Source organism: Lactuca saligna, chromosome 3, assembly GCF_052625555.1.
Source record: "Lactuca saligna cultivar CGN05327 chromosome 3, ASM5262555v1, whole genome shotgun sequence".
Lineage (NCBI taxonomy): Eukaryota > Viridiplantae > Streptophyta > Magnoliopsida > Asterales > Asteraceae > Lactuca > Lactuca saligna.
The window spans coordinates 24954828-24981974 of NC_136419.1; the positions used below are offsets into that span (position 1 = coordinate 24954828).

Sequence of the window (27147 nt, forward strand, 5' to 3'; positions counted from 1 at the left end):
ACAAATCAGAAATCAGGAAACAAACTGCTGGACAATAAGTATGACTATGTTCCATGTATTTGTCCACACGATATCTTGACGAACAGAGGATTATATGATCCCTTATTTAAAGGACGCGTCAGAGTTCGATGACGGCTTTTGAAATCTATGATTGCTAATCGGATTTTGAAGTTGCATTGGTAGTTGTAGTTATTAGACTTATCCAAGTGAGAGACTATTGTATTAGGTGTCTAAGCCCATAACTATAATCGGTACGTACTTGACCAGATAATAGCATGGTCCATTTGGGTTGCCTTCTCCGAAATAATTTGATAGAATGAATATTTGAGAAAGAGGTTATTTGTGATTTATTAGTATATTATAAGAATAATATATTAATTGAGAAATCATATTATTTAATTGGTATTGATCAATAACTAATTTGGAATTAATTTAGTGATCAAAAGAGACTGATTAAATTAACGGTGACTGATTATGTAAATCAGTGATACATATAGTTTGGTCTAATGATCCATGATTGATTAGTCATGGACTACTAAGCTTATGTGAGAGATTTATGAAGTGTTAGTCCAAATGAGTTATTGGATTAAAAGCTTAAGTGAATGAATTAGGGTTTACAAGTGACCATTGGAATTCTACACTATAAATGTAACCTCTAAGCCCTAAAATCGGATACAAGTTTATTCTAATAAGAAGCTAGCCGATTTTGGTGTCTTCAAGCTCCCTCTCATTGTCCTCCATTGTTCTTGGTGTTTGTGACTTATTTGAGGCATCACATTTGAGGTGCTAAGCTCTTGTAATGCCAAGTTCTACAAGCTACAACAAAGAGGTAATCATCTTATATTATTATTTTTAATGTTTCAATTATCAAAGTTGTACGTTAGTTAGGCTTCATGCTTTGGGAAAAATGAAATTGCATGTATAACTTAAGAAAACTTCGATCCAAAGCATTTAGGGTTGTATGTGCACCATATGAATGTTATAGTGCTCAAAACCCATCACATATAGATATCTCGAAGAACAAATAAATATTTGATCACTTATATAAGGATTGCTTCATACCTAAATGTTATAAGTACATAAGTAGTCTTGGATCATGTTTACCTTGCTAGGTGTAACGCCCGTAGATCCGGGCTAGTCAAATTAGAGGCAATAGGGGTCGAAAACTACTTTTCGACAAAAGATTATTTAGAATAAATAATCTTAACCAAGTTTTGGAATATGTCTCAAGGTTTTCGTACATATAAAGAATGCCAAAATCCGAGCTATAACGAAGAAGTTATGGCTCGCTGAAGTTTTTCGGCAAAACCGGCACGGCACCGGGAGACGTAAATAGTGAATTAATGATAGAAGACTTTTTAGCCTTAGAAATCTAAACAAAAGTCGTAGAATATGTTAAACTAAGAACATCGATAAAAAGAACACCCAAATCTGACTTCGTATGAAGAAGTTATGATTTTTCTAAGATTCGGCTTAGCAGTGCACGGCCCGAAACTCGAATTTTAGTTCGAGCGGTTTTTGGCTTATGTGACCTAAATGAGAGTTGAATATCTCATTAATAGGAACTCAACGGTAAAAAGACAGATGAAAACGGAGTCCGTATGAAGGATTTATGAATTCTTCGCGGTCATTTAACAGTCTAAACGCCTCCTACTGTTAAATTTGAGATCGGTCGAGAATTTGCCGACGGAGTCTAAACGAAATTTGTAGATCTTGATTTTACCTACGCTTCGATATAAAGAACGTCGAAAACGGAGCTCGTATGCGAAAGTTATGATTTTTCTAAGTTTGAAGGCTGGTACGCGATAGGGGGTGACGTGGCACCACCAGAATTGGACACGTGGCACCACCAGAAGGCCACCACATGGACCAACTCGGTGAGTAGGTCCCCCTACTCGGCGAGTAGGCCAGTCAGTACCCCTATAAATAGAGGTGCCGGGTTCCATTCATTCTCACACCTTCAAACCCTTCTTTCTCTCTCTAAACTCTCTCTCTAAGCCTCCCTAACCCCCTAAAGCCTAGGGTAACTCCCTAGCACGAGGCGGAAGCCCCGGAGCGCCCGACGGCTCCGAGAAAAGAGCCTTTCAGCTCGGGAAACACTGCTCCAGCGAAGCCCGGTTTTGCGAAAAACCCGTTGTAAGTGAGCTACGCCTACGCTAGTTTTAATATAGCTTCTAATTAATTATAGTAACATTATTAGGACCTTAAAATAATTATTTGGGCTATTATTATGAGTTATATTGAGTGTTATTTAACGCTTATATAATAATAATAATAGTCAGACTATTAATTCGTCGCGGATATCGATAGACTAAACCCTAGTGGTGTTGATACTAGGTTTTATCGAAGGAATTTGCTTTGAGAGTATCGAAGCGCTGTCCGAGTGTTGAGTCACCGCCTATCAGGTGAGTGCATAGTCCCTTTCATCTTACACATAGATATGAAGTATTTTATATAAACTACGTGCTATGTGTGCATATTATCTGAATACTTATTGTCTATGCTGGATGAACGTTTTATACATGTTTTAAAGGATTTAAACTGTATACGTATTTTATATATACGAATATGTTGGGTATGATGATGGGTAGATGAATGATGAGAGATAGAAGATGACGTGAGTATACATTGGCAGCTATAGACTTAGTGCCTATGGGACAAACACCGGTAGCTATGGACTTAGTACCTGTTAGACGTTGGTAGCTATGGATTTAGTACTTGTTGGGAATTGGTAGCTATGGACTTAGTACCTATTAGTTAGACACTGGTAGCTATGGATTTAGTACCTGTAGGAATTGGTAGCTATGGACTTAGTACCTGTTGAGCACTGGTAGCTATGAATTTAGTACCCGATAAGTAAAATATAGCAGCTATGGAATTAGTGCTTTACGAACGAATATCGGAAGCTATGGATTTAGTGCCAGTCCTATAACCCTGGAAGTAAGGGACTTTGGAATAAACGAATGCAGAATAGATGACTCTTAGGAGTAAAGAAGATAACGGGGATGGGTAATTGGGTTAATTGTTTGATGATAACAGTTATATTATTGTGGGTTGAAAACCCTATGTACTCACCAGGTTTCCCAACCTGACCCACTCAGTTTATTTACATCACAGGTGGCGATATGAAGTGACATTACACTGAGAGATTTAAAGAAATGTAAATCATTAGTGTGAATAATTGTAAGTTCTGTTTATGCTTATGTTTCTGTATTAACGATGACATCCCAAACGTTTTAAGATGAATAAAAATACGTTTCTTCGAAAATGTTTTAATAACGTATTTATCGTGTTTTTCTGGGAACAAATTCCGCAACCTTTTTATAAAATGAAGTACTCTGATTTTTATAAAGCATAAACAAAATCGGTCTTTTCTGGCCGTGATTTTGGGGATGTCACAGTTGGTATCAGAGCATTAGTTTAAGCGAACTAGGAATATGGATTTATTTCTAGACTTAAACTTATAATGCTAAGCGATGATTGTGAGGTGTGAGCACTAGCTTAATTTTGGAATGATGCCTAAATTGCTTTTATGTGCTAAATGATTTGTTATGATATAGTTTGATCGGATCTATGGTCTGTTGCCGACCGGATCTGGAAACCTTATGTGTTTAGGATTCTAAACGTACGAATACGATATTAGAACTAGCATATAAACATTTCGGAGTGATAAGGATGATTTAAACGTCAATCCTAAGTAAAGGTCTAGATTCACCTTATTCGGTGTAGAGATCAAGATGGCAAGAACCCGTAGCGGAAACGTAAATGCGAATGGGAACCGAAACCAACCCCCAGTGGTTCAGCAAATACCTGTTGTTGAAGAAGTTGCACCTGAGCCAGTCACCATGGCTGGAGTTCAAGCCATGATTCGGGCTATGTTAGCTGAACAAAGGGAAGAAATGAGACAGATGTTGAATAGGGACGAACCTACCGTACATGTTGAACCGACGGAGCCAGTTCCCGAGCAATCTGAGGAAGGGAACTACAGCCGCCAAGTGAGTCAAGTAGGGACTCAAGGTGAGCAAAGGGATGGCCCAGAAGGGAGAAACAACAAGGATGGGCGGATATACAAGAATTTCTTGGGTGCGAAACCACCAAGCTTCTCAGGAAGCCCGAAGCCGGTTGAGATTATGGATTGGATCTCTGAGATGGAGATGGTGTTTGAGAGCTGCAGCTGTAACGAGAAACAGAAGACTGTCTTCGCAGTAAGACAACTGAAAACTGGAGTCTTGAGCTGGTGGAAGCTATTGGCAGATACGATGCCACGAGGAGAAGCCTTAAGGATGTCGTGGGAAGAGTTTTTGGAACAGTTGAAAATGCAATACTGCTCGGAGATAGATCTGATAGACCTAAACAATGAGTTTCAGAACCTGAAGAAAGGGAAGATGAGTGTTGATGAGTATGCCACCACATTCACCGAAAGGATGAAGCTATTCCCCTACTTGGTGCCTACTGAACTCTCCAAGATTGATAGGTTTGCTAACGGACTGCCCACTGACTTTGGCCCAATGGTCAAAATGGCAACTACTTTGAAAGCAGCTGTTAGGGCAGCTAAGAACGTAGAGGCCCAGATAAGGGAAAAGGGTCTAGAAAAAGATAAGGTAGGAGAGAAGCGGAAGTTTGAAGGATCTTCGAGGCAGAACAAGGAAAGCAAATTCTCAAAGATTGGAAGAGCAGATGGAGGTGAAGCAAGATGGTGTGATCGATGCAAGAAGAAGCATGGTGGAAAGTGCAACGAAGAAGTGACTTGTTACAAGTGTGGGAGGACTGGTCACTATTCTAAAGACTGCACGCATAATGACAAAGTATGCTACGGATGTGGAGGCAAGGGGCACATGTCCAGAGACTGCCCAAGGAAAAATAAAGCAGCAAGACCAGAAACACCACCAAGGCCGAGGGCATTTCACATGATCCTTGACGAGGCAGAGAACCATGCAAGGAATCAAGAATGAGGACTTCTTACCCGAAGATCGGATTATGCAGTAGCCATAATTTCGTATGATGTAGCCTAGTAGATGAATAGTCTAGGGTAAACTTGAACACCTATGTAATAGTTTCGAGAAATAATAAAATCTTCGTTTTGTTATCTGATGTGTGAAATTGTTGAGTGATTTGCTGCATGGTGACTTGGGAAACTGCGAGACAATACTTGGAACGAGTATGAGTAAGTGTTAAAGGTAGTAGAGGCCTATACTACCGGAAGCACAAGACTCACATTTGGATAAGGGAAAGTCACAAGGTTACCAAGAAGCTAGTAATTGATTTCGTTTTATTCAAGTATGTCGTTACCATTATTTCGGTAATGACTAAGAAGATTGTTGTTATCCCGACCCTAGTGGTCATATCACATTGAGTCCGACTACGATGAGTAGGTTACGTGGTTCAGAAAACCAAGTTTGATGTAGCGTCCGACTTAAACCAAACGATTGAAATCAAAGCGATCAATAGAAATATCGCGCTCGTTGTTAAAGAAGTTGGTAGCTAGAAATGCCTAATGTTAAAGTGTGATTATATCACATTAGAACATGAAGGAAGGCATAGTCTGTTTTAGAATTTAACACTAAGAGACCTAAGTCTAAGTGTTGCAACATACGATGATAGGTCATTAGAATATGACACATCGATCTATAGTAGTAATAAGAGAAATCATCTCAAGTTCGTATCCAGTAAGGATCGAGATTTATTTTACTCGAAGGTCATAATTTGGAGTCTAACCTTAGGTAGAGAGCAGGTGCATGATCGAGTACTGCTTGCAGTCAACGAGTCTAGGAGATAGACTTGAAGGAATGTAGAAGTTATAATTATTACCTAGGATGAAGAGATAACGTATGGAGTCATTATACGACCCCGTTTCGTTGATGATTCCGAGACGTAATCATCCTAAGGGGGAGATAATTGTAACGCCCGTAGATCCGGGCTAGTCAAATTAGAGGCAATAGGGGTCGAAAACGACTTTTCGACAAAATATTATTTATAATAAATAATCTTAACCAAGTTTTGGAATATGTCTCAAGGTTTCCGTACATATAAAGAATGCTGAAATCCGAGCTATAACGAAGAAGTTATGGCCCGCCGAAGTTTTTCGGCAAAACCGGCACGGCATCGGGAGATGTAAATAGTGAATTTACGATAGAAGACTTTTTAGCCTTAGAAATCTAAACAAAAGTCGTAGAATATGTTAAACTAAGAACATCGATAAAAAGAACGCCCAAATCTGACTTCGTATGAAGAAGTTATGATTTTTCTAAGATTCGGCTTAGCAGTGCACGACCCGAAACTCGAATTTTAGTTCGAGCGGTTTTTGGCTTACGTGACCTAAATGAGAGTTGAATATCTCATTAATAGGAACTCAACGGTAAAAAGACAGATGAAAACAGAGTCCATATGAAGGAGTTATGAATTCTTCGCGGTCATTTAACAGTCTAAACGCCTCCTACTGTTAAATTTGAGATCGGTCGAGAATTAGCCGACGGAGTCTAAACAAAATTTGTAGATCTTGATTTTACCTACGCTTCGATATAAAGAACGTCGAAAACGGAGCTCGTATGCGAAAGTTATGATTTTTCTAAGTTTGAAGGCTGGTACGCGATAGGGGGTGACGTGGCACCACCAGAATTGGACACGTGGCACCACCAGAAGGCCACCACATGGACCAACTCGGCGAGTAGGTCCCCCCTACTCGGCGAGTAGGCCAGTCAGTACCCCTATAAATAGAGGTGCCGGGTTCCATTCATTCTCACACCTTCAAACCCTTCTTTCTCTCTCTAAGCTCTCTCTCTAAGCCTCCCTAACCCCCTAAAGCCTAGGGTAACTCCCTAGCACGAGGCGGAAGCCCCGGAGCGCCCGACGGCTCCGAGAAAAGAGCCTTTCGGCTCGGGAAACACTGCTCCAGCGAAGCCCGGTTTTGCGAAAAACCCGCTGTAAGTGAGCTACGCCTACGCTAGTTTTAATATAGCTTCTAATTAATTATAGTAACATTATTAGGACCTTAAAATAATTATTTGGGCTATTATTATGAGTTATATTGAGTGTTATTTAACGCTTATATAATAATAATAATAGTCAGACTATTAATTCGTCGCGGATATCGGTAGACTAAACCCTAGTGGTGTTGATACTAGGTTTTATCGAAGGAATTTGCTTTGAGAGTATCGAAGCGCTGTCCGAGTGTTGAGTCACCGCCTATCAGGTGAGTGCATAGTCCCTTTCATCTTACACATAGATATGAAGTATTTTATATAAACTACGTGCTATGTGTGCATATTATCTGAATACTTGTTGTCTATGCTGGATGAACGTTTTATACATGTTTTAAAGGATTTAAACTGTATATGTATTTTATATATACGAATATGTTGGGTATGATGATGGGTAGATGAATGATGAGAGATAGAAGATGACGTGAGTATACATTGGCAGCTATAGACTTAGTGCCTATGGGACAAACACCGGTAGCTATGGACTTAGTACCTGTTAGACGTTGGTAGCTATGGATTTAGTACTTGTTGGGAATTGGTAGCTATGGACTTAGTACCTATTAGTTAGACACTGGTAGCTATGGATTTAGTACCTGTAGGAATTGGTAGCTATGGACTTAGTACCTGTTGAGCACTGGTAGCTATGAATTTAGTACCCGATAAGTAAAATATAGCAGCTATGGAATTAGTGCTTTACGAACGAATATTGGCAGCTATGGATTTAGTGCCAGTCCTATAACCCTGGAAGTAAGGGACTTTGGAATAAACGAATGCATAATAGATGACTCTTACGAGTAAAGAAGATAACGGGGATGGGTAATTGGGTTAATTGTTTGATGATAACAATTATATTATTGTGGGTTGAAAACCCTATGTACTCACCAGGTTTCCCAACCTGACCCACTCAGTTTATTTACATCACAGGTGGCGATATGAAGTGACATTACACTGAGAGATTTCAAGAGATGTAGATCACTAGTGTAAATAATTGTAAGTTCTGTTTATGCTTATGTTTCTGTATTAACGATGACATCCCAAACGTTTTAAGATGAATAAAAATACGTTTCTTCGAAAATGTTTTAATAACGTATTTATCGTGTTTTTCTGGGAACAAATTCCGCAACCTTTTTATAAAATGAAGTACTCTGATTTTTATAAAGTATAAACAAAATCGGTCTTTTCTGGCCGTGATTTTGGGGATGTCACACTAGGTTTAAGAGATATGAGACTATACAGTTGTTGTGACGTGTGTAAGTAAGAGACTGTTAGAAGTATGCTCATTGTCATAGAAAGTTAGTGATATTTGTATAAATAACGAAGTCCTTTTGGGGTACACACAACATATGTTTTAGGCATTACATGATAAAAAGAGACATTAAAGGGACTAGTTGGTTAATTCATCACGTGATGGTGAATTAATTAGAAACTAAAAGGAATTAACAGTTGTAAGTGTAATTATTATTAACTCAAATCGATAAGTATTTATCCCATAAATTAGGGGATAAATATAAATAATTATAACAAAAAGCTCTAACCATATCTACTCATAGAGTTGACCTTACTTCCTTCTTTTCATCATTCCCTTCTTGGTTTTCTCTTGAATTCCCATTTTTGAAGACCTAGGTGCATTGTTTAGTCGATCTCTAGAAATCCACGACCAAAATGTCTTGATTTTTGGATAGAGGTTTCCTAACATCCATACCGACATTCTTTTTTGTTGGATTATCAAGATTGGATCCGTAGGATCCGAAAACTCTAGTTTTGCTTGTTAGACATCAACATTTTTTGGGCTCGTTTTAGTATCAAGAAACAGAAGAGTTATTTTCTTTTTCTTGGTCATTGTATTGGGGTGCTACTACAAGAGAGGCGTTATGGTTTGAACCCTTCATCATTTTAAATTACAAAAGAAAGATAAACTTGCAAATATATTGTTTATTTTAATTTTAACATCTAAATCATTGTTGCATGAAAGTTATGAATTTGTGATTTTGTTTCTGTTACAATGATATATATATATATATATATATATATATATATATATATATATATATATATATATATATATATATATATATATATATATATATAATTTATGTTTTCATTGCTCTTCAGTTTTGAAAAATAACCATAACCTAAGTTGTTGTCTCTAAGTGACCTTACTTTTTTTTTTCCGGTTCACACCCAAAAGTTGTATGGACCTCCCGTGCTTACTTTGGATTCAACCACGTCCCTTATTTGACTAAGATCTAAAGTCCAAATTTATTATATCGAACCAACTATGATAATCATTGTAAAAGAAAGAAGGTATATATATATATATATATATATATATATATATATATATATATATATATATATATATATATATATATATATATATTTTTTTCTATAAACTAATGTAATATATGTAAAATCAAAATTTATAATTTTCAAAAATAAAAATATGATCACTAAAACAATCCTATGAATAAAAATTGAATTAACAAAAATTCTATTACCAAGAGAAAATTGAATAAAGAAAAGAAGTTGGGGGTCTTTACTGGAAGGTATTAATACTATAGGTAGGTTAAGTGTAAGATTCTGCTAAATGTAACCAAAGAGTTGCCGCTTACAAAAACAAAATATATTCCTCCCTAATTTCCCTCCCTTTCATCATTCGGTCTCTCTCCATTTCCCTCTCTAGGGTTTTCAAATCCCCAAACCGCACACACTCGAACAAACTAAATCCCTGCAATCAAACTTCTTTCAATCAAAGATTATGGCGGTGCAACTGACGGAAGGCGCAATAGAGATGATATCTTCTGGGAAATGGCAACCGGCGGACGTGAAACCTGTGCTTCAGGTGATAGAACTTCGGGCTGTTCCGTCACAGACTGCTGATGTAAGTGGAGGAGAAAAACAGGAGAGATACCGGCTTATGCTATCTGATGGCTTGTTTTTTCAGCAAGCGATGCTTGCTACTCAGCGGAATGAGTTGGTTAAATCTCAGCAGATGCAGAAGGGTTCTGTTGTTCAGTTGAAGGAGTATGTCTGTAATTTCATCCGTGACCGACCGTACGTACTACTTTCATTATTTTTCATTCGTTATATTCGTGTGAAGTTAATGTATGTGGAATTGCTTTAGCAAATTGAAGAAATAGTGTCGTCGTAAATAATTGCTATCACAGATCAAAATTTATTTTTTGCAAAAATAAAAAACGGAAAAGTTCTCCGGAGATATGTTTGGTGACTGAATACATGTGTGCAGTACCCCTTGCTCTTAATATTAGTCTTGATCTTAAGTGTGTGCGTGAGTTAGTGTAAATAGATTACTTAAAGAGTTTTACCGGACTAAGAAAATGCGACTTTCCTCTTTTTCTATTAAAGAAAATAAGAGCAGTTTTTTTTACGGGCTAGGGTTTACATGGCGTAAAAAGGATTTTTTTTAATAAAGTTCTTTATACAAATGATCAATAGAATAGTCTTCACCACTGAAAGAATTTTCTGGTTTGAATCAATGCTACTGTGACATGCTAGTCACTTCATTCAGTAATGTTTCAAAACTACAGGCTTGTTGATGTATCATGTATTTGGTGGTTTTAGTGTTGAAATAGTCACAACTCAGTCTACAGTTTGTATGTTCTAGAAAAAGCTAGGACCTGAGCTTTTTGTGCTTCTTGTTTGATATACTAGGCAATGGTCAGTATAATAAGCAGATAAGAAGTCAAGATTGCCTGTGTTAAAGAAGTCAAAAGGGTTGATGCCTACAGTGGGCTAAGAGTCAATGTACTTAGGAACCAGAAATTGATGCTATTTTTATGTATGATGTAAGTTTGTAACTACTAAAAACAGTGGGGACTTTACTTGTCTTTTGAAATTTGAGAAAGATAAGACAGTTTGTTTCTTTGATTACTTATACACAAAATAAAACCATTTAGTTCCTCAGCGTTGGAAATCTTAAGCACTTTGTTTCTATAAATTTATACTTTTGCAATTGTCATGACTCATGACATACAGTTTCCTTTATAACTTTTGGCAATTATTGTATAAAATTTGTCTGACACCTTTTGATTTTTATTTTCAGCATTCTTATAGTCATCGACCTTGATGTGATTATGGCAACTTGTGATGTTATTGGTGATGCAAAACCATTTCCACTTAGGTCTGGCAATGAGCCTCCTATATCAAGGTCTCCCTCACCTATGCAGCCCTCCAATCAGCCAGCAACAACAATGGGTATTCCTCAAACCTACATGGGTGGCTCTGTTCCACGACCTGCAAATTCCCCAATTTACCCTCCTCATCAGGATCATAATACAAGTTTACATTCTTATGGTAACCCTTTGAGTACCCATTCTGTTGCTGCTGTTTCACATCCACCTACAAACAGTTATGTGCGCCCAATCCAACCAACATATAACCAACCACCTCCAATGTATGCAAACAGAGGACCCATGGCTAAAAACGAAGCTCCAGCTAGGATTATCCCCATTGCTGCTTTGAACCCTTATCAAGGTAGGTGGACTATAAAAGCCAGAGTGACTTCAAAAGCAGAACTCAGACGTTACAACAATGCAAAAGGAGATGGAAAAGTCTTTTCCTTTGATCTTCTCGACTCTGATGGTGGTGAAATACGTGTCACATGCTTCAATGCTGTAGCTGATCAATTCTATGACCAAATTGAAATCGGTAAAGTTTACTTCATTTCAAAAGGCAGTGTAAAACCTGCTGCAAAAGCTTTTAATCATTTAAAAAACGACCATGAGATCTTACTCGACACCACATCAACCATTCAACCTTGCGTTGATGATGACAATTCCATTCCACATCAACAGTTTCATTTCCGTTCCATTGCTGATATCGAAGGGCTGGAGAACAACAGTGTGTTGGATATTATTGGTGTGGTTTCCAGTATTACCCCTACGTCTACCCTAATGAGAAAAAACGGCACCGAAACTCAAAAAAGAACTTTACAGCTTAAAGACATGTCTGGAAGAAGTGTGGAGGTGACTTTATGGGGTAACTTTTGTTCCACAGAAGGACAGACACTTCAAAACATGTGTGATTCTGGTGTGTTTCCTGTTTTGGCTGTGAAATCTGCTAGAGTGAGTGATTTCAATGGTAAATCTGTAGGGACAATATCCACAAGCCAGTTATGCATAGAACCTGATTTCCCAGAGGCTCGAAAACTTAAAACATGGTTTGAAAGTGTTGGGAAAATCACCCCTTCTGTTTCTTTATCCAGGGATGCTATATCCAGAACAGATGTGAGAAAAACAATCTCACAAATCAAAGATGAAAAACTTGGGACATCTGAAAAACCAGACTGGATTACAGTGAATGGGACTATATGGCATTTGAGAGTTGAAAACTTTTGTTACACAGCGTGTCCGATCATGAATGGTGATCGACAATGCAGTAAAAAAGTTACAAGGAATGAAGAAGGGATATGGAAATGTGATAAGTGTGATAAGGTTGTTGATGAGTGTGAATATAGATATATCCTTCAGTTTCAAATACAAGATCATACTGGGTCAACTTGGGTAACTGCTTTTCAAGAAAGTGGTGAGGAAATAATGGGGGTTTCTGCTAAAGACTTGTATCACATGAAAAATGAAGAACAAGATGAGGAGGAGTTTACTAAAGCTGTCCGGAAGGTTCTGTTTAGCAGATATAACTTTAAGTTGAAAGTGAAGGAAGAGACTTTCAGCGATGAACAGCGTGTGAAGTCCACCGTTGTGAAAGCCGAGAAGATAAAAAATCTTTCATCCGAGACGACTTTTTTGCTTGATTTACTTAAAAAAGAGGATGCAGTTTCTGTTGGAATAGGACAGCCAAAGGTGGAAATGGCGATTCCTTCGTATGGTGGAAATGGAATCAAAGATTCCGGAGGTTTCAGTGGAGTAGGTCAATACGGGAATCAATATGGTGGTGGTGGTTCTTCTTCTATTTCTAGGGTTGGAAGTAGCTGCAATAGCTGTGGTCGTGTGGGGCATAACTCTGCAAACTGTCCAAGTGGATATAATAGTCAAGGTCAAGGTCAAGGTCAAGGAGGAAGGTTTAATAGTGTGGTTTCTGGAGTTGGAACTAGTCATGCACCTTCACCTTCAGCTTATGGTGGTGGGACAAGTGGCGGATCTAATTTGTGTTTTAAGTGCAATCAACCTGGACATTGGGCAAGAGATTGTCCTGCTACTGGTGGTGGAAATGGAAATGTAGCCACAGGAAGATATGGGGGCGTGTCTGGTCAATATGTTGGTGGTTATTGACTTTAAGAGGTAAAAAAAAGTTCTAGATTTCTGCCATAATGACTGTCATAAATCATAATATTATATGTTTTTACTACTGTTTAATTTTGTGTGTTAGTTGATATGTGATATGACATTGGGTTTATGTTTGTGGATGATGCAGAGGAGACTTTCTTTCTCAGTTTTGTTAATTTTGTTTTTAAGTGGTATGGAGTATGGACTAGGTAAGGTTGGGTGATTAGATTTTTTACTAGTGGTTTTTTTTCCCCTTGTGTTAAGAGCAAGGCAGTTGTGTATATAAGACTGTTTACGTCTTGTAAATTTTGGTATGTATTTATTTTCTGCTACTTTTTATGATAAGGTGAATGGTGATCTGCTACTTTTTTTTAGCTTTTTGTGTTATTGTTGGGTGTTTGGATTCTTCTTTTGAAACTGGTTGTGTGATAATGAATATGATGTAACATTATAGAAGATAACGTTTGGATGTCTATGTTTTTTTGTTGTAACAGAATGAGAAAATACCGTAAAAAGTCAAAAAATCGGGGGTGTTTTAAAAAAATAGACATAAAAATGGACTTTTCCAGCTATAGACATGCATTAATGATGTTATCTCCACGGAATGGATCTTGATTTTTTTTTTTTTTTTTTTTTTTTTTTTTTTTCACATTGATTCTTTGGGGTTTTTATTAATTCTCCAACTAATTATTTTCAAGTAAAGATTATAATAGTATGATAATCTTTTCTTAAAAATAATTAGTTTGGAAAATGAATATAATTCCCGAAGAATCGATGTGGAAAAAAAAAAACACTAGAGATCCATTCCTCGGAGCTACCTCCGCGGAATGAGTTCATTCATCGGAGGTAGCTCCGCGGAATGGATCTTTAGTGTTTTATTTTATTTTATTTTATTTTATTTAATTTTTTTATACATTGATTTATTTACGATTTTGCCATTCCGCGGAATGCATGTCTAGATCCGGAAAAGTTCATTTTTATGTCTATTTTTTGAAAACAGCCCCCATTTTTTTTTTACTATTTACGGTATTTTCTCTAACAATATATGTAACAGTTTGGGATTTTATCTAAAAATTCGTTTTTAACTTATTGACTTTTTGAAAAGCTAATAAGCTAAAAAAATGTTTGGATAATTAATAAGGATTTTTAGAATGACTTTTGATTTAGCCTTTAAAAAAGAGTTTTGAAGAAGTTTCAGTTTGTGATTTTTTGAAATGACTTATAACTTATTAGAATAAAAAACAAGCAATAGTCAATAAGTTAGCCAAACATTTTTTAACTTATTGACTTTTGCTACTAAAAAACTAATCCAAACATTTTTTTAAAAACTATTTTTCCCACATTCATAAATCAATAAGTCCTTTTGCATAAAAGTCCTTTTAAACTTCAAAATAAAATAACAAACACCCTAATGAATATTTTGATTAAGTTAAAGAACTAATACATAAAATGATCATAACAGAAAGTATTTGTTAATAAGTAAAAACTTTAGGGAGTGGGGCAGGTTATGTGTAGCTTGCAGCATAAATTTGTTGAACCCGACACCCCTTTGCCATTTTCCCTCTTTCTTTTACTCCGCATTTGACAGTTAATTTAAAAAAAAAAAAAAAAAAAAGTTTATTTGTTTTATCAAATATAAATACAAACCATATCTCTTCTATTTTTACCACGTCAAAAACAACCTGATTTCTCTCATCTTTCAGGTTTTTTACATCCAAAATGTCTTCAAGTAACTCTCTAAACAGCCTTAATTCTTTAAATACAATTAGTAGATACATCTTCAGTTTAGATTCTCCAACGCTAACCTACCACCCACAGCTCAACAACTCTATTTATTATCCTAACCCACTTTATGGCGGTGATGTATACTCGGTTTCAGATGCACCCCACCAACTTTTTCCCACAATAACTTCAACCTCTTCCTTGAAAGCATTCCGGAAACCCAACCCCAAATCCAACATCAACCACAAAAGAACCGGATGTGAGGGTGGAATCTCCAAAAAGAACATGAAGGATGTCCTCTAAAGCATGGGAACCAGAAAAAGAAACCACATTGGCATGTCTCAAAGGACCCGATGGTAGAAAGGACCAAAAAGGAAAACGTTTTTGGGAGACATTATGACTCGTTTCCACAAAGCAATTTACACGAAATGGAAAACTAAAAACGTTTGTTAATACACGGTTTAACGGTTTGTACAACAACATGACCGATCAATGGAAAAGTGGTGAAGATGAGGCAACCATTTTATCCAAGGCACTCTACATGTTCTGGGAGAAGATGACAAAAAGATTTTCAAGTTTCTAGATTTTTTGGAGTATTGTAAAAGATAACCTGAGATGGAAACGAGTTGCGAAGCTGAAAAAATATTGGGAAGAGTTCCAAAAGAACTAAAACATCCAACTCTAACAACATAACATTATCGGATGCTCGTGTGGGATTAGACCTCAACGATGACGATGACATACTTAAAATTTTACCACCTACTCGAACGATAGGAAAGGGATAAAATCGAAAGAAAAAGAAAAGTAAGTCATCGGGTGCCATCCCTTTTGTGAAATACAAGGTATAAGGTCAAATTTCGCAGACTTAAATAAGAATTCCAAACTGGACTTCCAGAGAGAGAGAGAGAGAGAGAGAGAGAGAGAGAGAGAGAGAGAGAGAGAGCATGGAAATGTTAACGCAAGACACGAGTCCCAAAGATCTCGAAACGGTTTTTGACAACAAAAGCCGCAATTAGAGAAAAATATAAATTGCGATTTTTAATCCTACATATCTATTGTTATATTTTAAACGTTTTAAGTCTTGTTATGTTGATTTAAATTTTAATTAATGAAAATTTATGTTTTTAAGGTAAATGAAATTGTTTTTTTAAATAAATAATAAAAATTCAAAGTGTTGCAATAAAAGTAGGATGGTAAATACCGCAAAAATAAGATGACAACAAAAAACCCATGACATCCATACATGGGTGTCAATTTATGGCATGATGCGAAAAAAATACATGAAACTTAATTGAGACGAAATCGAAATTGAATTCGTGTTAAATATAAAAACACGATTTCGTTTCGTGTTTAAAATTCGATACAAAATTGACACAATTTATCATGTGTTTGTCGTGTTATATGTGATTAAGTATGAATTATAAAAACTAATAATTATATTATTTTATGTTTATCCTGTCGGGTCGTGTTTTTTATGTTTTAATCGACTTCTTTTTGTGTTAATGAAAATAAACACGACATTGTGTCGTATTCGTGTTACATAAAATATTATCGTGCCGTGTCATGACAGACAAAAACACAACATCATTGTCCGATTTGACACCCCTACATCCATAGTGATAGCATCACTCCATTTAGCCTAAAGATAAATCTCCATTCCCCTTGTCGGTGTGAATGGTTAATCATCCTCGATTTAAGATTAAACGCACAAATGGTCCTTGTGGTTTGTTGAAAATTGATACTTTGGTTCAAAAATGTTTGAACTAGCACCAACGATCTAAACTTTTCATTTTATTGTGACTTTGGTCAGATTTGTTATAAACCTTTTCATAATGACAGATTTACCCCGATTTTTTTTTTTTTTTTTTTATTTTTTATTTTTTATGATTTAACGATTTTTTTGATTAAAAGAAAATAAATTTTTTTTACTTTTATATTTTTATTTTTATAATTTTTTATAACATAAAGAAATAGAAAATGAAAATGCAATCTTACTCTCTAACACCACTACCGCTAGGCGATGTTCAGACGTCATTGAGGAACACAACTCGCCGGACCTCACCCTTCTTATCGACGACAATGTTCATACCACCACCATTTGTGAATCTTTAAACGACGCCAGAGACCCTTCGTTACATATTTGAAAACCCTAGTAATGGCGCAGTGTTTCACAGGAGAAAGAAGTGGGTGATGGTTGGGACGAGTTTCGTCGTTGTCGGAGTGTCCGAGATCGAGATGGATGGAAAGAGTTGTTGTCGTCTTCAGCGAGTCTCTAGTGAAGACGAAGATGATGATGCCTAGTGAAGCAAGAACGACGATGACATTAAGGGTGTAACTGATGAAATGTTGAAAGGGTGAAGTTTGTGGCTTGAGTTTACAGTGTCGTTGTCGCCGTCGTATACAGAAACCCTAGTGCTGCTTTCTCCATTGAAGACTGTTGGTTTTCCAGGCTCTTCACGAGGCTCCTGCAAATAGAAGTGACAGAGAAAAACTTTTTACAGAGAAGGGAACGATAGGCAAAGGTTTTTCTATGTATTATTCAAGAGAAAAAGGAGTGATTTCAACGTACACAATGCCTGGGAATTTAAACTGAAGAAATGCAGAAAAATCAGGAACTAACAGCTACTTCCTAAAGACCAGGGGCATATCTGTCACATGGCTTTGATTTATTCTCCTATTCTAATTTCACGTGCAAAACAAATAAAAACAAACTTCTGAATTACTTCAACATTTTCCCCCTTAATTCAGAGGTGGTGATTGGTTTTACTCCAATTAATTGTCGCATTTCTTCATACTTCACTCTTGCCATTGACTTGGTGAGAATGTCTGCTTTCTGCTTCGAACCACACACATGACTAACTACAATTTCCCCAGCTTCAATGCATTCTCGAATGAAGTGGTACCTTATATGAATGTGCTTACTCCGCCCATAGAACACTGGGTTCTTCATTAAGTCAATAGCAGATCTGTTATCAACTAATAAGACAACTGGAGGTACCCTTTGCCTTGTAATAGTTGAGAGTAATCGTTGGAGCCAAATGCCTTGGCAAGCTGCTTGAGTTGCAGCCATGAATTCTGCTTCACAAGATGATAGGGCTACACTTCTTTGCTTCTGTGAAGACCATGTCACTAAGTTCCCATTCATATAGAATGGTGTCCCACCTGTGCTCTTTCCATCCTCCATATCTTTTCCAAAATCACTGTCTGAATACCCCGTGAGTGTGACTCTTTCATTACCCCGGGTATATGACAGACCATAGTTTAGAGTACCTTTGATGCATCTAAGAATGGCCTTCAATGCTTGAAAGTGTTTCATTGTTGGTTTCTCCATAAACCTGCTCACTACCCCAACTGGAAAAGAAAGATCAGGACGTGTGTGTGTTAGATACCTTAGAGCACCAACTATGCTTCTATATTCGGTGGGATTCACCAATTCATCTTCTTGGTTCTTGACTAGTTTCAACTTTTGATCCATAGGGATTTTCGAAGCATTGCGGTCTATCATGCGGGTCTTAATAAGAATGTTTTTAGCATATGCCTCCTGTTTCAATGTTATACCAGTTTCACCTTGATTGACTTCAATTCCCAAATAATAAGACAATAGACCGAGGTCACTCATTTCAAATTTAGTTCTCATCTCCTGTTTGAAATTGTCTATGTCTTTGGAACAACTTCCAGTGACTAGTAGATCATCAACATAAACTCCCACAATCAGAGTTTTACCCTCCCTTTTCCTTGTATACACTGAATATTCCTGGTGGCATCTTGTGAAACCTAAGACCTTCAGATGTCTATCAAGACAAGCATTCCAAGCTCTGGGTGCTTGTTTTAATCCGTAAAGTGCCTTTGAGAGTTTATACACTTTCCCTTCACTACCTTTCTTCTCAAAGCCTTCAGGTTGGATTACATAGACCTCTTCTTCTAATTTCCCATTCAAGAACGCTGATTTTACATCGAGATGGTGAACCCTCCATCATTTGACCCTGCAAGAGCCAAAATTACACGCACAGTCTCGATTCTAGCTACTGGTGCGAACACCTCTTCATAGTCAATACCCTGTTTCTATACGTATCCCTTCGCCACAATTCTTGCTTTATACTTTGAAATTCTTCCATCTGGTTCCCTTTTAACCTTGTATATCCACTTCAGACCAATTGCACTTCACCCTTTTGGGAGGTTAACGAGGGTCCAGGTCTTGTTCCTTTCGATAGACGCTAATTCCTCCTTCATGGCTCTGACCCATTCAACTCTAGTCATCGCTTCTTGATACGAATTTGGTTCTTCATCATTACAGATCATGAGTAATTCTTCAGGGGGTATTATTATCTCCTCCATATTCTCGTACAGCTCGGTGAGTGTGCGATAGCGCTTTGGGGCACCACCACCGGTGGAGCTTGAGGCGGTGCTTGGAGTCGTCGATCGAACAGGTGGTCCAACTGGTGATTCAGTCGTAACAAGCTCGCTGGACATATATTGATCAGTGAGTGTTGTGGGCGTGTTTGGACTATTAATCAAGTGTGGGCTCCCTTGTGAGTCCATTTGGGAAGTAGCGGGTTCTTCACTATCCGATTCAGGCGACCCGGTATCAAATGACCCGGAATCACTTAGAGGGGTATAAGAGTCAAATACGTCTTCGTCTTCAATCTCCCCAGACTCAGCGAAATTGAAACCATCCACTGTAAAGCTCATACCTGGAATTGACTTAATTTTGCTTTTCTCCCCCCAATTCCAGGTTTTGTTTTCTTCGAATACCATATCACGACTTACATACACCGATCCTGTATCAGGGTCTAATAGTCTGTGAGCCTTTGACCCCTTTTCTGTGCCGAGATAGACCACCTTCTTACTTCTATCATCCAACTTCTTCAAGTGATTTTTCACAATCTTCATGTGAGCTAGACACCCAAACACTTTTATGTGTCCAACGTGTGGTTTCCGACCTGTCCACGTCTCATATGGTGTCGATTCTTTCAGGGCTTTTGTGCTCAATCGATTCTGCACATAAACAGCATGGTTTACGGCTTCTCCCCACAGTACATCAGGTACCTTCATGGTTTTCAAGCAGCTTCTGACCATTTCAAGTATCGATCGGTTTCTTCTTTCGACCACTCCGTTTTGCTGCGGAGAGTAGGGTGACGTATACTGTCGACCGAGCCCAGTTTCTTCACAATACGAGGTGAATCGATTTGAGAGAAATTCTCCTCCCCTGTCTGTTCTAAGCACTTTCATTTTCTCACCTGTTTCTGCTTCAACTTTCTTTCTAAAGTTCTTGAATGTCTGAAATGCTTCGTCTTTTGATTTCAACAAGTGCACCCACATTACTCTACTGAAGTCATCTACCAGTAACATGAAGTACTTGTTACCTGCTGGGGATGGTGAAGTAACCGGTCCACATAAGTCACCATGGACCAACTCCAATCTTCTTTTTGCTCTAAAGCTCGTACTTGATGGAAAAGGATTTCGTGTTTGTTTTCCCATAAGACACCCTTCACAGGGCTCAGACGGAATGATCATCTTAGGAATTCCCTCTATTATTCCCTTTTCAGACATTAATTTCAAGGAGGCAAAGTTCACATGGCCTCACCTTATATGCCACAGCCACGATGGGTCTTTACATTGGGCAATCAAACATTGATTTGTGACATCTTCCAGTTTTATCTTGTAAAGACGGTTTTGGGATTTCTGAACCTTCATCAACAATCTTCCTCTTCTATCATGAACCCAGAGAAAAGGTTCCTTTATTTTAATTTCATCTCCATCTTCAGATAACTGCCCAAGACTGATTATGTTGCTGCATAAATTAGGTATGTAATACACTTCCTGAAGTTTTCTTTGTTCACCATTTTTACACTGAAAAATTATGGAACCTTTTCCTTCAATTCTTACTTTAGTTTCATTTCCGAATCTAACATACCCTTGTACTCCTTTGTTCAGGTGGTCGAACTTCTTCACATCTCCTGTCATGTGATTGCTTGCCCCTGTATCAAGATACCATATGCCTGATTGGGTTGACTCTCCACCATTGGTCTTCAATTTCGGATTTACTTTCTCTTCATTCAGGAAGACTTCTTCAATTTTATCTTTGCCTTCCAAGGACATGAGCAACAGTGCAGGTTCGGAGTCTTCTTGAATCAGGTGGTTCTCATGATTTCTCTCCTTTCTTGGGTTTTTGCATTCAGCTGCGTAATGGCCATATTCCTGGCAATTATAACACTGTATTGCACTTTTGTCTTGACTGCTAGAGGCCCCATGATTCCCTTCCATGTGGTGGTTTGACCCGCTTCTACCACGACCACGCCCTCCATTGTGTCTTCCCCGGCCTCTGCCTCTGCCTCGTCCCCGTGATCCTCCAAAACCTCCTCTATTCGATTTGGATTTGGAGTCTCCATCACTCTTCTTCTTGTTCCTCTCTAACCACTCTTGATGTGTCAAGAGGAGCTTTCGATCATCACTATCAGTATGGCCCTTTAGCCTCTCTTCATGTGCCTTTAATCTTCCAATGACTTCTTCTACTGTCATGTTTTCTAGATCACCAAACTGTTCCAGGGTAGAGGCCAATTGGAGAAACTTGGTCGACACTGCCCTGAGTAGCTTCTTCACCACATAGTCTTCTTCTACAGTATCACCAAGAGTACGCATTGAGTTGACAATGTTACAATTTTCACTGCAAATTCATCCACACCTTCTGATTCTCTCATGGTAAGCGATTCGAATTCAGCCTTTAGAGTCTGAATTCTTGCTGTTTTTACTCTGTCAGCCCCTACAAATCTTGTTTTCAGAGCCTCCCAAGTCTCTTTGGCTGTTTTCTTCTCAGCCAATGACATCAAGAGATCTTCAGGTTTCCCTTGATAAATTGCTGCTAACGCCATCTTATCTTTCTTTGTGTCAACAGCTGTATTTGCAGTTCTAGGCTCCACCGCCTCCCATACACCATGAGCCTGCATAAACACCTTCATTTTGATTGCCCATGCTCCATAGTTCGTCTTCGACAGCATGGGATAGTGTAGGGTGATCTGACTATCTTTCTCGCCGTTACTACTGGATCCTGTCATTTCTTCTTGGGACTGGTACTTGGGCATATACCAGGATTTGCTCTGATACCACTTTGTTGGTTTTCCAGGCTCTTCACGAGGCTCCTGCAAATAGAAGTGACAGAGAAAAACTTTTTACAGAGAATGGAACGATAGGCAAAGGTTTTTCTGTGTATTATTCAAGAGAAAAAGGAGTGATTTCAACGTACACAATGCCTGGGAATTTAAACTAAAGAGATGCAGAAAAATCAGGAACTAACAGCTACTTCCTAAAGATCAGGGGCATATCTGTCACATGGCTTTGATTTATTCTCCTATTCTAATTTCACGTGCAAAACAAATAAAAACAAACTTCTGAATTACTTCAACAAAGACTACGAGCTTCGAGATACAGAAACGATGTCGTTAGGGGTAGGGTTCTCCGGAGACGCCTTTCTCCTTCTCTGCCAAATTTGCAAATCCTTTCTCCGATGGGATCGTCATCGAAGACCTAGAACACCGTCTTTATTCGTTTTCTTCGTTAGCGGAACCCCTAACCTACAAGATTCTCAACAAATCTGCAAATGAGGCATCGAAATAGATGACACCCGTGATGTCGGTACCGGAAAAACGAGGGGTGGCACCGGTGGTGGTGGTGTTTTGTATTTTCCGGCAGTTATGGTAGGTTGGAGAGAGAGATTACATTTTCATTTTCTATTTTTCTGTTATAAAAAATTATAAAAATAAAATATAAAAGAAAAATTTTCTTTTTTATTTTTCTTTTAATTAGAAAAATCTTTAAATAATAATACAAAAACAAAAAAAAAAAAAATTAAAGGCGAATTCATGATTAGGAAAAAATATATAAAAAATTGAATCAAACGCGCAACAAAATAAAAGGTTTAGACCTCCGATGCTAATTTAAACATAAAAATAACAATTTTCGACAAACGGAACTTTTTTACAGTTTAGTCTTGATTTAATTGTAGAATTATAATTAAACTGTTTTATTATATCGAGAGGTTTGGTTACCCAATTATTTGTACCTATCAATTCCCAACAATTGTATCAAAGACTCTTTTGAATCTGTTTATCACTATAATATTTAAATCTATATAATGTGATTTGTCAAACGGTGACTTGACCGTAAACTAACGATTTCAAGGAACTAAATTTGGGCTTTTATTAAGTTAAATTAAATGGTAAGCAAATAGCCAATTTGGCTCAAGAAACGATTAAACCATTTTTCCCGATGGATTAAATTAAAATGGAAGCTCATTTAAAGTTTTAAAGATATATGAGGCTTTAATCATAAATAATTTTAATAAAAGTTCTAAAAATAATTTTATTAATAGTTGGAAGTTAAATAAACTAAGGTTTATTTTATTAAGTGATGAAATGTCGAACCAAGTAAGATTTTGTGGTAAAGAAGAATTTAGGAAAAGTATAAAATTTGTATTTTGTTCTTGTATAACATGTAATGCCCCAAATACACGATTGTTAGTACAAGCAAATGTATTTAACTTTGCGACCATTTAGTTCTTGTTCGACATCTTAAAGATTACCGTAATTGTTGTACGTGATCTTGGCCAATTTGGTAAAGTTAGAACGTGATTTATTTTTTAGCTTTTATAATAATACTTTTGTAGATTATATGTTAATAATTTGTAAATTTCCTTTTGATGTCTATAAAAAAATTAAAAATCAAATTATTAGCTTATTATTTGCTTTATTTTAGTCTATTTGCTCTATTATTTCACGTGGCGTTACTTGCATATTCTAGCTTACGGGGAGTGGTGCATCATAGCCGAGGTCCACCTGAGTCTTCTCTATTTCCACCTTATTGTCCAACTTTGCAAAAGAGAGAAACAATAGTAGGCTAATGAGGAGAGAAAATTTCAACATGTTGAGCACCCGACGTGGTGTTGCTGAGCTCCACCTCATTGCAATCTCAGCCTCACCAACGGTGGTGCCGAGACCACTCCTATTAGTCTCAGACAAATGACACATACTCTTTGGTTTAGTTAGGCTATCCGGAGTGGGGGTAGAAGAAGATGCGTGGTGCTAACATGGACAACTATGTCACGCCTCACGCGCGAACACCGTTCAGTGTTCGGTGGCTTGGCTGTGACGGGGATGAGAAGACGCATGAAGAGAGCTAATTGAAAGGAGGGCAACAACAAAAGTCAAAATTTTGACTGGTTCATTTGTTACTTTTTTCGTTTTTAAAGTTGGACAAAAAAAAGGTTCATTTTTCCATTTAAAAACAATATACTACAACTGTAAATACCCACATATTTTATATACATTTTACACTACAAGAATACTCAATCTTTTCCAATATTCTTTATTTTCTTTAACTTATGGATTCATATCAAAATACATCATCCCTTCCAAACACTCCAAATGATCTACTTGCAAATCTTACTTACATACAATTGATAACATCTACAATTCAACAACAACTTCTATTCATCAATCTTTTATACCACCCAAACTACTACCAACAACAACGGCCACTACAATTCAGTCAGCTTCAATTCCAAGCCTTTTAACAACTTTCTCCACAATTTCAACCACAATCTTCTCGACCTCAACAATTTCACACACAACCTTCACAACCATCTCAAGTTCGATTATTTCAATCCCAATCCATAAACCTCGACAACAATGATGACAAACATGTCCAAAAATCACAACAACCAATTTGAAGAAGGAAAAAAAAAGGAAAACAACCAAAAAAAAGGAAACTATATAATGGACCGAAGACGAGGATGAAGCTTTAACGAAAGCTTCGATTTTCTTTCGCAAGACGGTGACACCGATAACGCGCAATCAGGTCAAAGTTTTTGGAATCGTGTTCTAGACCGCTTTCATGCGCTATTGGGAAAGGAAACGGGGCGGACATACGATCCGGTCAATGCAAAATGGAGTGACCTACAAGAGGCTTGCACGAAGTTTAACGATATATTTGACGATCTTAAAAATATGCACAAATGTGGTAACAACAATTTCAATATTTTATCGACCGCATGCTCTCAAATACAAAATTACCAATAGTGGTAAACCAAAAAAGCGTAGGAAGTTTGTCGTAACGGTTCAAAATGGGTCATTTATTCGGAACGGGGCATTCAGGACCGACCACCGAATCCAACAAAAGGCCAAGAATTTCCGAGTTCGACGTGGGTTTCGGCCTCAACCTCAATGATGAGTTCGATGACACCAAGGGGGAGGGTCCACCGGAAGTCCAACTTCGTCGACCATCAGGAAGAGACAAATCGAGAAAAGCAGGGTCTTCAAACGGAAAAGTGGTTTGCAAAGATGTACTTGCGGAAAAAATAGATAAGACTAAGTTTTCTAGATTTTTTTTTGAATCAACGGAAAAAGCTCGCCTCCGAAAAATAACATTTATCAATCTTCAAATTTTAAATACAAAGCCACAACCGGATCTCGATCAAGAAAATCTAGCCGCGTTTCTAAAATTCCAACAATTTTGCGAAAAATATTGAAATTAGGTTCTAGTGTTTTAATATTTAAGTTTTATTTTCTATGTTTTTTTAGTGATTTAGGTTTTAAATTTCTAGATTTTTTTAGTAATTTAGGTTTTAATTTCTATGTTTTTTAATTAATGTAATGTGTTTTTAATTAATTTAAAATATTTATTTATATTTTAAAATATGTGTTTATTTAATTTAATGTAAAAAGATATATATTACAAAATGATAATAATTTTCAAAAGTTAGTGGTTTGATGATGAGTTTGTATTGAAGCTAACGTGATGCTGAATTTGCAGCAACTATTAAAGGAGATCTTGTCAAGCACACCGGCTCTATTGTGGATGTCACTGCAAAAAAGGCTATGCTAAGGACTTTTTGAATGAGTTGAATGTGACCACCCCGATAGCCTTAGGCTAAAGGGAGTGGTGCCACTGAAACCACACTTCCTCCTTTTATGCCACGTAGATGCCAACTCATTTTTTCTTATTTCATCAATTTGAAACCGCAATAGGGGAGTGGAAAATGGTTAGGAGAGAGAAAATAAAAGAAAAAGAAAAATGATTGGTTAAGACTTAAGAGAGAGAGAGAGAGAGAGAGAGAGAGAGAGAGAGGAGTGCACCCGTGGAGGGCTGTAGTGCGGCCGAGACCGCACCCAGGGGGCGATGTGCTCTTGTGCATGTTGATGTGGCAGGAGGGAGCGCTCCATAGACCGCACCACTCCCTCTAGTCTTATCATTTCCCCACAGAAAATATTCTAAAGTATAAAGTCAGTCAACAAAACATGCTACAACTTGTAGATTCGATTCTTAAATATCAAATTTTATTTCTATTGTGTTTGTCGCTATTAATATCCGTTGAACATTCCACAAACTTGTTGATATATCCATTTCTAGTAATCAATCATGCCTGATTCCGAGGTGGGGAATGGAGATTTGTTTAGACTCAACATATGAAAGGGTGGCCAAAAAAATAATTGCTCAATTTATTATGCTTCCATGAGTTCCAGCTCCTGATTTATTGATGATATGTTCTTTAATTTGAAACGATTCATAACCATAGCACGAATATTTCCAAGAAAAAAAACACAACATAGCTTAATTATTCTATTACTGTAATTATATAATTTGAAAAAAAAAAATGAAAAAGAAAACGTATAGACAACAAAAGCAAAATCATATGAGCAAATTTCATGTGGAGTTTTTATATAAAGAATCTTCAATAAAACAATGCGGTAAATGGAAGCAAAGAATTGTGTCTACCAACCATCAATCATCTCTTACAACAAAGAATGAATCCATTATTAAACAAACATTTGAAACTAAATTACATTTTTCACCCCTCCAGAATTTTAAAATTATCATGTCCAATGATTAGAGAGTCTAGTCGAATTGAATCCTTGATTATTGAATCGGATGTTGCATCATTCCATGCAGAATTTCAAGCATTACACAACCAATAATTTAGTCTAAAAGAATTGTTAAAGACCAAATAAATTCTTCAAGAATTTGTGTACAATAATAGTCTTTTAGCAATTCCTTTAGACTAAATAATTTAATTGTGTAATGCTTGAAACTCTACATCACTCCTCTGCATGAATTGCATGGAATGCTGCACTAGAATCCATGATCCAGGATTTGACTGGCTTCTCTATGCAACATATAATGTGTCATCAAAATGGGAAAGGTACAAGATTAAAAGC

At 37.2% G+C, this 27147-nt stretch overlaps 1 protein-coding gene across 2 annotated transcripts; it reads left to right on the forward strand.

The window, feature by feature from the left end:
• Positions 1-9601: 9601 nt before the first annotated feature.
• On the forward strand, positions 9602-13636 carry LOC145034829 (replication protein A 70 kDa DNA-binding subunit A-like). Of its 2 annotated transcripts, XM_078983362.1 has the most exons (3): positions 9602-10031; positions 11041-13234; positions 13368-13636. In XM_078983362.1, exons 1-2 carry the CDS (start codon positions 9736-9738, stop codon positions 13223-13225), a joined length of 2481 nt encoding a protein of 826 aa, XP_078839488.1. In that variant the 5' UTR covers positions 9602-9735; the 3' UTR covers positions 13226-13234; positions 13368-13636. The 2 variants fall into 2 exon arrangements, with proteins under 2 accessions (XP_078839488.1, XP_078839487.1); XM_078983361.1 differs by having other exon boundaries at positions 11041-13636.
• Positions 13637-27147: the final 13511 nt, after the last annotated feature.

What these genes read in the sequence shown, in the direction of transcription:
- LOC145034829 (XM_078983361.1), top strand. Translation starts at nt 9,736, where the DNA reads ATGGCGGTGCAACTGACGGAAGGCGCAATAGAGATGATATCTTCTGGG. An exon ending in AATTTCATCCGTGACCGACC is followed by an intron (nt 10,032 to 11,040) that starts GTACGTACTACT and finishes TTTTATTTTCAG; the next exon opens with CATTCTTATAGTCATCGACC.